Source organism: Physella acuta, unplaced genomic scaffold, assembly GCF_028476545.2.
Source record: "Physella acuta isolate Inbredline_101_S28 unplaced genomic scaffold, ASM2847654v3 ptg001653l, whole genome shotgun sequence".
In the NCBI taxonomy this organism is placed as follows: Eukaryota; Metazoa; Mollusca; class Gastropoda; family Physidae; genus Physella; species Physella acuta.
The window spans coordinates 245,005-255,000 of record NW_026733167.1 but is presented as its reverse complement, the minus strand read 5'-3'; the positions used below and the strand labels follow the sequence as shown (position 1 = coordinate 255,000).

Sequence of the window (9,996 nt, the reverse complement as noted above, 5' to 3'; positions counted from 1 at the left end):
GCCAACTGATGTTTTTTTTTCTATGGCCTAGTTTTTACACCAGCGGCCGATGTCTTCGTTCCTGTGATCATTATTGTAATTTCTGTGGCCTAACTGGATGTTATACGTGTGGCCCGATGTTGTACTAGAGTCCCGACGTGGTTGGAAATCTTCCTGCCGTATGAGTGCGATGTTTGTACCAGATGCTGATGTCTTGTTTCCTTGGTTGGAAATATTCTTGCAGCTTGAGTGTCGATGTTTGTACTACATGCTGATGTCTTGTTTCCTTGGTTGGAAATATTCTTGCAGCTTGAGTGCGATGTTGTACCAGAGGCTGATGTCTTGTTTCCTTGGTTGGAAATATTCTTGCAGCTTGAGTGCGATGTTGTACCAGAGGCTGATGTCTTGTTTCCTTGGTTGGAAATATTCTTGCAGCTTGAGTGCGATGTTGTACCAGAGGCTGATGTCTTGTTTCCTTGGTTGGAAATATTCTTGCAGCTTGAGTGTCGAGCTCGATTGTTGTCAGTACCGCTGAGTACTCAAAGAAAGATTTAAATAGCATTTGAAGCAGTATAAGTAGAGAAACCATAATTAGTATAGAAACATATACGTGTGATTCTGAGATTATATAGCAGTGCAAGTAAAGTTAGTACTAGAAATAACATTTGCACATGTGATTCTGAGATTACGTTACAGTGCAAGAAATAAAATAAGGACTAAGAAAAGGAACTTTTACACGTGTGATTCTGAGATTACCTAAGCAGTGCAATTAGTGTAGGACTTGAGAAAATGACATTTACCTTTGTGAATTTTGAGTTGTGTAAATGCAGGTTTACTATTCACACTTATATATGTTTTTAAAAAAAATGTTATGTCAGTAACCAAGTTGAATAATTCTGCATTGAAATGTAAGTTTGAGGATTTTTGCCTTTTTTGACTGGTATTAGTAATTCCAGTAATGTGTTGTCAAATGTAAAAGACGGGCCATGTCTCATGTGTGGTGTTATATTGTTATTGAACATATATAAATCTTTGTTACATCTCATGAATGCAAAGAAATGCATTGAAATGCGGATTAATAAGTTTTATTTTAAAATTTGCAAAATTGCAAATGCAACTTACAGACAAGGGCTAACAATTATATTAAAATAAAAACAGATTTAGCTGAATATTTTAGGTTTACTACTGAACATCATCGGCTACTGTACAAACCACATTGGCGATTTCGAAGATGTTCTTTATGTTGGATTATGGAAATTGTGTGCCCTAGACGATGAATGTCTTGATATAAATGACGAAAAAGAAATCAGTATAGGTAATGTTTTTTTGATATTAATATTCTGACTTTTTATACGTTGCTTATTGAAAGGAGGGTGAATAGGAGGGAGAATCAAGAAAAGTGTATTGGAGGTTATAACTCTTCACAATTTAACTATAAAAAAAACTAAAAGTAATGAAGAATTTCCTTTTTTTTTAAAAAAAACCTTGCATTGTATTATCCTTAAGGTTGTTTAAACTTTATCACGATGATTTATTTTCAAACAAATATAATTTTTGTTCTCATTCAACAGCCTGGGCCTATGCTGCACGTGTCTTCCTCGGCATATGCTTGACTGGTCAGTCTCTGGTCATCTTGTTGACACTTTCAGCTCTTGTGATTAAAAGAAACAAATTTGTGGGTTTGTGTACTGCTGGGCTGGCATTCTTTTCAGGTCAGTTCACAATTTTAATAAAAGGTTCTTTTCAAATTAGAAAATACATTATATCTTCAGTAAACTTCCATTCCGACATTTGTCCGATTTTGATGATCTTCCATTAGGTTATTTGTTTCTTTCTGGTAAACGTCCATTCGAGTAATCGGTCTTCGGTCAAAGGGCATTTGGGCAAGTGTCATTCAAGAATTTGATGTAGACCCTTACATATATATATATATATATATATATATATATATATATATATATATATATATATATATATATATATATATATATATATATATATATATATAGTAAGTAAAGTTCCCTTTCAAACCTGACGGTCTATGGGGCAAGTGAAGTAGAGTTCACTTGTCTCTGTGACCTCGGCATATGAAGAGATAGTGTGGTCAGCACTATGCCCAGCCGCCTTTACTTTCCCTAATGTGAATAGGTACCCATCAGAGTTGGGTGGACTCAGGGACGGTCTACGAAACCGGATTCGAACTCGAGACTTACGGGTTATATATATATGTATATATATATATATATATATATATATATATATATATATATATATATATATATATATATATATATATATATTTACATACATAATTTATATATAATACATGTTTCTTTCTGTTTCAGTTCTGTTCGGAGCAATTGGTATCGCGGTGGCAGCGGGAGAAATTAAAAGACTTTTTCTACCGTCGAAACAATATTCCTTTAGCGTGGGCTGGTCCTTTGACCTAGTCATCTCTAGTCTTGTTATGTTTTTAGTGGCTGGTTTTTTATCTGTCGTTGAAACTCGGAGATCGGCAAGATAATTTCAAATTTGTTTAGGTCTTACTAAATTTTTATTTTTCATTTAAAAAAATTTTTTTTTAGTTTGTTCACGTGCATGGTAATTTCTTTACGTTTTATTATTTTCGTATTAGTAATTTCAGTTTAAAATTCAAATTGTATTCATTATGTTTTTCGTTTTCTATTCATATTCACTTATATTCACTTAATAAAATGACGAACTGTATATTCTAAATATATCGACGTTCACTCTTCGTTATTCTTCATGTATTTCATTCTTGAAAATGATTGTTCACACAGGTATCTTGTTTGAAAGATACTTTGATGCAAAAGTTTTTATATCCGGAAAGTCTTTTTTGTGCAAACACTTATAAAAACCACCCGCCCTTCTGTGAACTTGTCTCTAGTGACCTCAAGCTACAGTTCACCTTTGCAACTGGCCACGTTTGCTTCAAATGGGTTCTGGAACAGTCTCACTTTTTCTGCCTTTGAATCCAAGTAAAAAAACCGCTACTGTAACTGCAGCTGGAGGTCTTTGGTGATCTCGCATGCAAATGACGTGGGGAACTCAGCTGTTGCTTCAGTCATAAAGACATTGCACTGCTGAAAGTGCGTTAAATTGTTGGCCTGTACCTGTTCCAAAAACATGACAAGTTTGGATCTGAAGGTCTTTAGGTGGGTGTATAGATCAGAAACTAAATTTCCCTCTCTTGTAGTTTTAGGTTCAGAAAATTTTAATGACTAGTTATGTCTGCAGGGAGGCCAATTTCTATACCGTCTCTTCATCAGACATTAATGGCTGTGGCTTGCCTTTACTTTCCAGGAAGTCACCTATTTACTTTCTTAACTAAAATACTCTGCTCAGAACTTTCTCGCAAATTAGCCATATTACTGCTGTGAAATATAGGAAATCTTGCGATTCTGTGTGTGTATCTTTCAACATGTCTCTGCACTATCTATGGTAAGATATCCTCTCCGTTAACAGCTCTTTTGTTATGTTTATGTCTTCATCCACACCTCTAATGAACACAATAAGTTAAGGAGGAAAAGCTGTCCAGGTACTCATCCATTGCAATTGAAAAATAGCGAAACTTGCTTGCGTTTTTCGCTATTTGAGTCACAATGTATTCACCAATGTATACAACACGACGGACAATGGTATTTGCACCCGAAGCTACATTTTCAAATTGTTTTGAATTTTCGAAGCAAAGCTCCTCAGCCATTTCTAACAAACACTTATTCCGTGGACAAAAAGATCGCCGCGGGCCGGATTAGAGGACCTAACGGCCGCATCCGGCCCGCGGGCCGTAGTTTGGAGACCCCTGCTCTAGATCATTAAAGATATTGTGTTTGTTCGAAATATTTTGCTTGGAATACAATATGTGAAATATTTTTCCAGAGATATTATTCATAAAATATTTTGACTGTAGTTTGACAATTTTTTAAAAAACTTTCTCATAAAAGAGTATAGGGGGAAATATTATCTGAATGCTAAAAATAAATTGAACCCATATTTTTAACACGTTTTTATTAACACGTTTTTCTTAACTCAGCTTCGCGTTTATTTGTTTGTTTGTTTGGATGTTTGCTGTTAAAATTGACATGGAAAATTAGCCCACTTCTGATTGCTCTAGAGATATGAAATTTGGCATGCAGGCTATTTTCGCCTAACAATTTCAGATGCAATCATAAAAACTAGCAATTAGAGACCTAAATTAGCTTAATTAAATTACACCCCAAGGACCATAAAATCGAGGACATGATTTATAAACATACCGACAAGACTGGATGCCTATTGACACAGTTACTTCGGCCCCAATTGATGTGAGCGCGCTGGCCGTGATCGTATAGTGGTTAGTACTTCGCGTTGTGGCCGCGACAACCCAGGTTCGAATCCTGGTCACGGCATGTAGGCTTAATTAAATTACGCCCTTTCTCTGTTTAAAGCGTATCGGTTGCTCAAGATTTTTAGTCCGTGTATTTATAAACACTTAGTCAAGTCATACTTAATCAAGTCACTAGATAAAGTAGAAAATAAACTATATAAAAAACTTTTTAAAAACCACGTTTTTCATGTGTAGCAACGGACTAAAAAGGAGAAAATAAAATACTTAAAAAATACTTTTTAAAAAACCACGTTTTTCTTGTGGACTAAAAAGTAGAAAATAAATTTTTCTTTTGTGCTTCCTCGAGCTGTGCAGGTTCTTGTAATGACTGACAAAAAACATGGGTCGGGCAGATGGGTCGGGAAATTTGATGGTGAACGTACCCACGTTTTTTGTCATCAAATGTATGAAAATTTATTTTCTACTTTTTAGTCCACAAGAAAAACGTGGTTTTTTAAAAAGTTTTTTTTAAGTATTTTTTAAAATATAATGAAAAGCTGTTAGAAAATTAAGTAAAGTTTTCACATTAAACTAGCGTTAATTAATTAAAATGTAGAGAAAAGCTGTTAAAAACTTAATTAAGTAAAGTTTTCACAATAAACTAGCGTTGGTTGTTAAAACCACCCAGGCAATTAAAAAAAGTAGAGCAATAACACCAGTTACTAAGTTTTTATATTTTATTTAATCTTATGTACTTATGGTCCTTTTGATTGGTTCTACATAACCTTCTAGAGTACATGGCGTGGTGTGGCGTCTATATAGTTCCGCCATTGATTGAAACATTACCCAGAAACTAAGAGTTTTTTTATCTGCTCTTCTCGTTAACACTCTAGAAGTCAAGTGAATCCATTGTTTCAGAGTATTGACAATACACTCTTCACACACGTGCACTCGTACACTCAAACACGTTAGCATTCAGAAAGCCTCACACAAACACACACACACACACACACTTTATCACACTTAGGCTACTGTATGTGTATTATTAAATAAAATACACCCTACTACACACACACACTCACACAGACACACACATATAATATATATATATATATATATATATATATATATATATATATATATATATATATATATATATATATATATATATATATATATGTATAAATCTTGTGTTTACTTTACTCAGATTATATTATTAAATTTACCTTTACTGAACCCACGATCATTTACTTTTTATTTAAAACGCATTCTTCATTTCGTTTGTTTTCTTTTTATTTGCAACGGTTTTTGAAACCGCTTTAACTAAAAGCATTAACAATAGTGATATTTGATCTAATCGATCATTGCATGATTGCGCCTTAGAAAACACAAGTACAGATCTTTAGCAACAAGTTGAGATGGGCGTGAATAGATTAAAATTATTACTTCAAATACATATATCTTTTGAAATAATTATTATCAAATAATAATATAGTGTTATATAATATTTAGTAAAATTTTAAATATACATTTTGATGGCTATACTTTGTATTTAGAAAATTTAAAATTAGAATGTATTGGACATCAGAAATGCACTTTACAAAGGCTTGCATCAATATTGTTCTGCGCTTTGTAATCATCGTCAATATAATCCTAGACTACAGTAATTTGGACAAAGGGTTGTCGCCAACATGACTACCGACAAAATAAGTTCACTCATTGAAGCGACAAATGACCTCACTCAGTATGGCTCCCGACAAGATCACTCAACATAAGCACCCTCACGTAATCTCCTTGGAAAGTGAATGTAGCGTGTTGTTTTGTGTACGAGATTACTTAAAGAAGGATTTTGTCTTATCTGTTAATAAACAACCTGACACACTGACACTAAAAGCAAGGAAGCAACGTTTTGTGTGAAAGGAAATGTACGCATGTTGATTGCAGTCTACTTGTTGTAGTGTTAGGGAAAAAAACCTTCGTCTTGTTGCAGTGGTGGTCGTTGTTTTATGTAGCCCAGCATATATCGAGTATTAAGTACTCATTCATCTATTTTTGCAAAGGTGAGTTTCGTTAGCTTGAATGTGTTTGGCCTGTTTTAAAAAGTTTCTCGTTTTTGCTAACTGGTTGTGTCAATCCTTGTCTGTGAAATAAAATAAGTGCAGTTACTTTGTTGAAAATTTTCTTGAGAGCTTCTAGGTGGTATCACCAAATGATAGCCCGGGTCACTTTGTTAAAATTTCTCCCACTGCCAAACATGGATCGAAATATATCAGCTGTAACATGTTGGTGGAGCAGCAAAACTAGCCTCGACAGAAGCAAATAACTGATGCGTAAATCAAGCAAAACTAGCCTAAACACAAGCAGATAAATGAAACGTAACACCAAGCTAAACAAGCCTCAAAAGAAACGGAGAAATGATATGTAACACTCAGTGAAACTAACGCAAAAAGCATACTAGTTTATCGTCGTTGACTATCCCTCAGCTGTAGATTAATTACTTGCTTGCGTAGCTTCAAACCTTCGCCGGAGAAGAGGTTATTAGAACTTGGTAGACAACCCACCGTCTCAAACTGAGGCCTATCAGAACTAGGTAGACAAGAGCGCCTATCATCACGCTTAAATGCACGTCAGAGCTAGGTAGACAAGGAAACCATCATCATGAGCAAATGTTCATCTGAGACAGGAACTAGCATAGCTAGATAGACAAGGACTCATGGTCTCAATCTTAGGCCTACCAGAGCTAGGTAGACTTGGGGACCAAACGTCTCAATACAAGGTCGATCATAACTAGGTAGACAACTTGACCCACTGTCTCAAGGTCGATCATAACTAGGTAGACAACTTGACCCACTGTCTCAAGGTCGATCATAACTAGGTAGACAACTTGACCCACTGTCTCAAGGTCGATCATAACTAGGTAGACAACTTGACCCACTGTCTCAAGGTCGATCATAACTAGGTAGACAACTTGACCCACTGTCTCAAGGTCGATCATAACTAGGCAGACAACTTGACCCACTGTCTCAAGGTCGATCATAACTAGGTAGACAACTTGACCCATTGTGTCAAGATGGGGCCTATAAGAGCTAGATAGACAAAGGGGCCCATCATCTCAAGACTAGATCTATCATATAATGCCAACTTACAGTGGCGTATCATAAAAACTAAATCTTGCAATATAAATTCACCTTGTTGTCAAACCAGAACAAAATCGTTCATTTTTTTTTCTAAGATTATTTTTCAATTAACTGAAAAAAAAATTCAATAAAATGTATAAAAATTTATTAAAAAAAATAAAAATAATTATATTACATCTTGATGTAAGATAGAAGAACTATTTTATTTAAAGAAAACAAAAACAAAAATTCAATAAAATTTATAAAAATTTATTAAAAAAAAATAATTATTTTACATCTTGATGTAAGATAGAAGAACTATTTTATTTAAAGAAAACAGTAAATAAAGAAAATACGTGAACGAGATATAAATTAAACAAATAACAACAGGCTAATTTGACCCTATCTCATGTCGTTATTTTCTTATCGGATTATGAAGAGGGCAGATCATTAAATTAAGTATGCCAATGTAACTAATCCGTCGCTGTATTTGACAAGTGGGCGAGTTATAAAAAAAATAGCTCTGTTATATTGGTCAAAAACAAGGATGTCAAACACATGTCAAGTAGGGATCAACGGGGGTTATTGTATTTCTTTACGGATGAGATTTTTTTTATCTGTGGACAATGGTACGCGTTAAGGGGCGGTGTCTTAAAGAGACTTGCTATTTTCATAAAGTCAGTGAGTTGTTCAAAGATATATATATATATATATATATATATATATATATATATATATATATATATATATATATATATATATATATATCGATTAGACATATATATGTATATATGTATAAATATGTATATATATAATATATATAATATATATGTATAATTATATATATATATATATATATATATATATATATATATATATATATATATATATATATATATATATATATATAATTCTCTTCTGGGAGACGTTAGAAAACAAGCTGCAAGCGCGCTTTGCAGTCCCCTCTCTTCCTCTCTATCGTTACCACCCCCCCCCACCTCACATGGTCTGGTGAGCTGTTGTTCACGCTAAATGTTTACATAATACAATCGTAGAGCCGGGTTTGGTGACGGCTATTAGGGGCAGATAATTTAGTTTGAAACGATTTTAAACTTAGAGGAGGTAACTAAGAGGAGGCTGCTTTCACGGGGAGGGGGGGGGGGAAGGGGGGGGGGGGGGTTAGTGTTTTAAAGCAAATATTTTCAGTGGCAGCATTGGTACTGTCGAATTCACAAATTATGAATTACTGAAAAGTAGAAAAAACAACAACTAAATAGCGGCGTATATAATTATATATATATATATATATATATATATATATATATATATATATATATATATATATATATATATATATATATATATATATATATATATATATATATATATATATATATATATATGTATATAGATATATAGATATATATATATATATAATTATATATATTAAGTATTTAAAACTCATCATACAAAAAAAAGTTTTTAATTAATTCCATGTGAAGTCTGACCGTGGCGCCAAGTAATGACGACAGTGTGTAAACCAAGGTTGCACGAGTGTGAGAAGTTTTTACACAATAGCTTCAGCCGTGACAGTAAGTAGAACAGGAAATGCACACTTGCCTGTCCAGAAGGCCAACGTGTATTTTTTGGGCAATGAACTCTGGGTCGTGCCATGTTGTGATACCATGTGTGATATGACAGGGGTCGAAAGCGTTCTGACGTCGTATTGCTGGGCTTAAAGTAGTATATATATATATATATATATATATATATATATATATATATATATATATATATATATATATATCAATATACATATATATATCTATCTATCTATCTCTCTCTCTCTCTGTATATATATATATATATATATATATATATATATATATATATATATATATATATATATATATATATATATATATGTTTATTTATATTTAAGTATTTATGTCTAGTAAAATTTGAAATACTACTTATAAAAAGACAGCTAAATGGCGATTCACGAAACATCAGTGGTGTGGAAGTGCAATATCTTTCTACAAGTTGTAGGTAGGTTGGTTTAAACTTTTTTTTAAATGACTTGTTATTGATCAAGTGTTGATCAGCTGTTCACCAGCTATAGCTCCTCCGATTCAATATTTTAAAATCAATATATCTATCAATATGAATATCTATACACAGGTGTTAATGTACATTGAAGTCGGGATTGGCTGGGGTGAGGTCGCATCCGTAAATTAATATTTATTTATCACTGAGTTACCATATTTGATCACAAAACCCACAGATATTTTGACTCGTAAAAGAGCTGGTAAAAATACATTTTTAATTACAAATTTCAGGTCTCTTGCTTAATATCATTGGCTACTCTACGACATATATTGGCAAATTCCATAATTATGCGCACATTGGATTATGGGAAGCTTGTGATTCACTTAACAGCTGTTATGATTTTGAGAATGATCCTTTTGAACATGAGCCGCATTTAATAAGCTCAGGTAATGCTTTGTAAAAAATTATATTCACATAATTAAGGTCATAAAGTCTATCAAGGGAAGGATGTAATAGTACGGGGTG

At 33.3% G+C, this 9,996-nt stretch overlaps 1 protein-coding gene and 1 non-coding gene across 2 annotated transcripts in view; both read left to right on the top strand.

The window, feature by feature from the left end:
- Positions 1–2,503, top strand: part of LOC131929592 (uncharacterized) — a 3,719-nt gene extending 1,216 nt beyond the window's left edge. Inside the window, exons 2-4 of the mRNA XM_059285879.1 lie at positions 1,157–1,294; positions 1,551–1,691; positions 2,325–2,503. Of these exons, the coding sequence (XP_059141862.1) occupies positions 1,157–1,294; positions 1,551–1,691; positions 2,325–2,503 (458 nt within the window). The remainder of the gene's footprint in view (positions 1–1,156; positions 1,295–1,550; positions 1,692–2,324) is intronic.
- A 1,813-nt stretch (positions 2,504–4,316) lies between these two features.
- Positions 4,317–4,388, top strand: Trnah-gug (transfer RNA histidin (anticodon GUG)). Its single transcript has one exon. It is a non-coding gene; the product is annotated as a tRNA-His (tRNA).
- Positions 4,389–9,996: the final 5,608 nt, after the last annotated feature.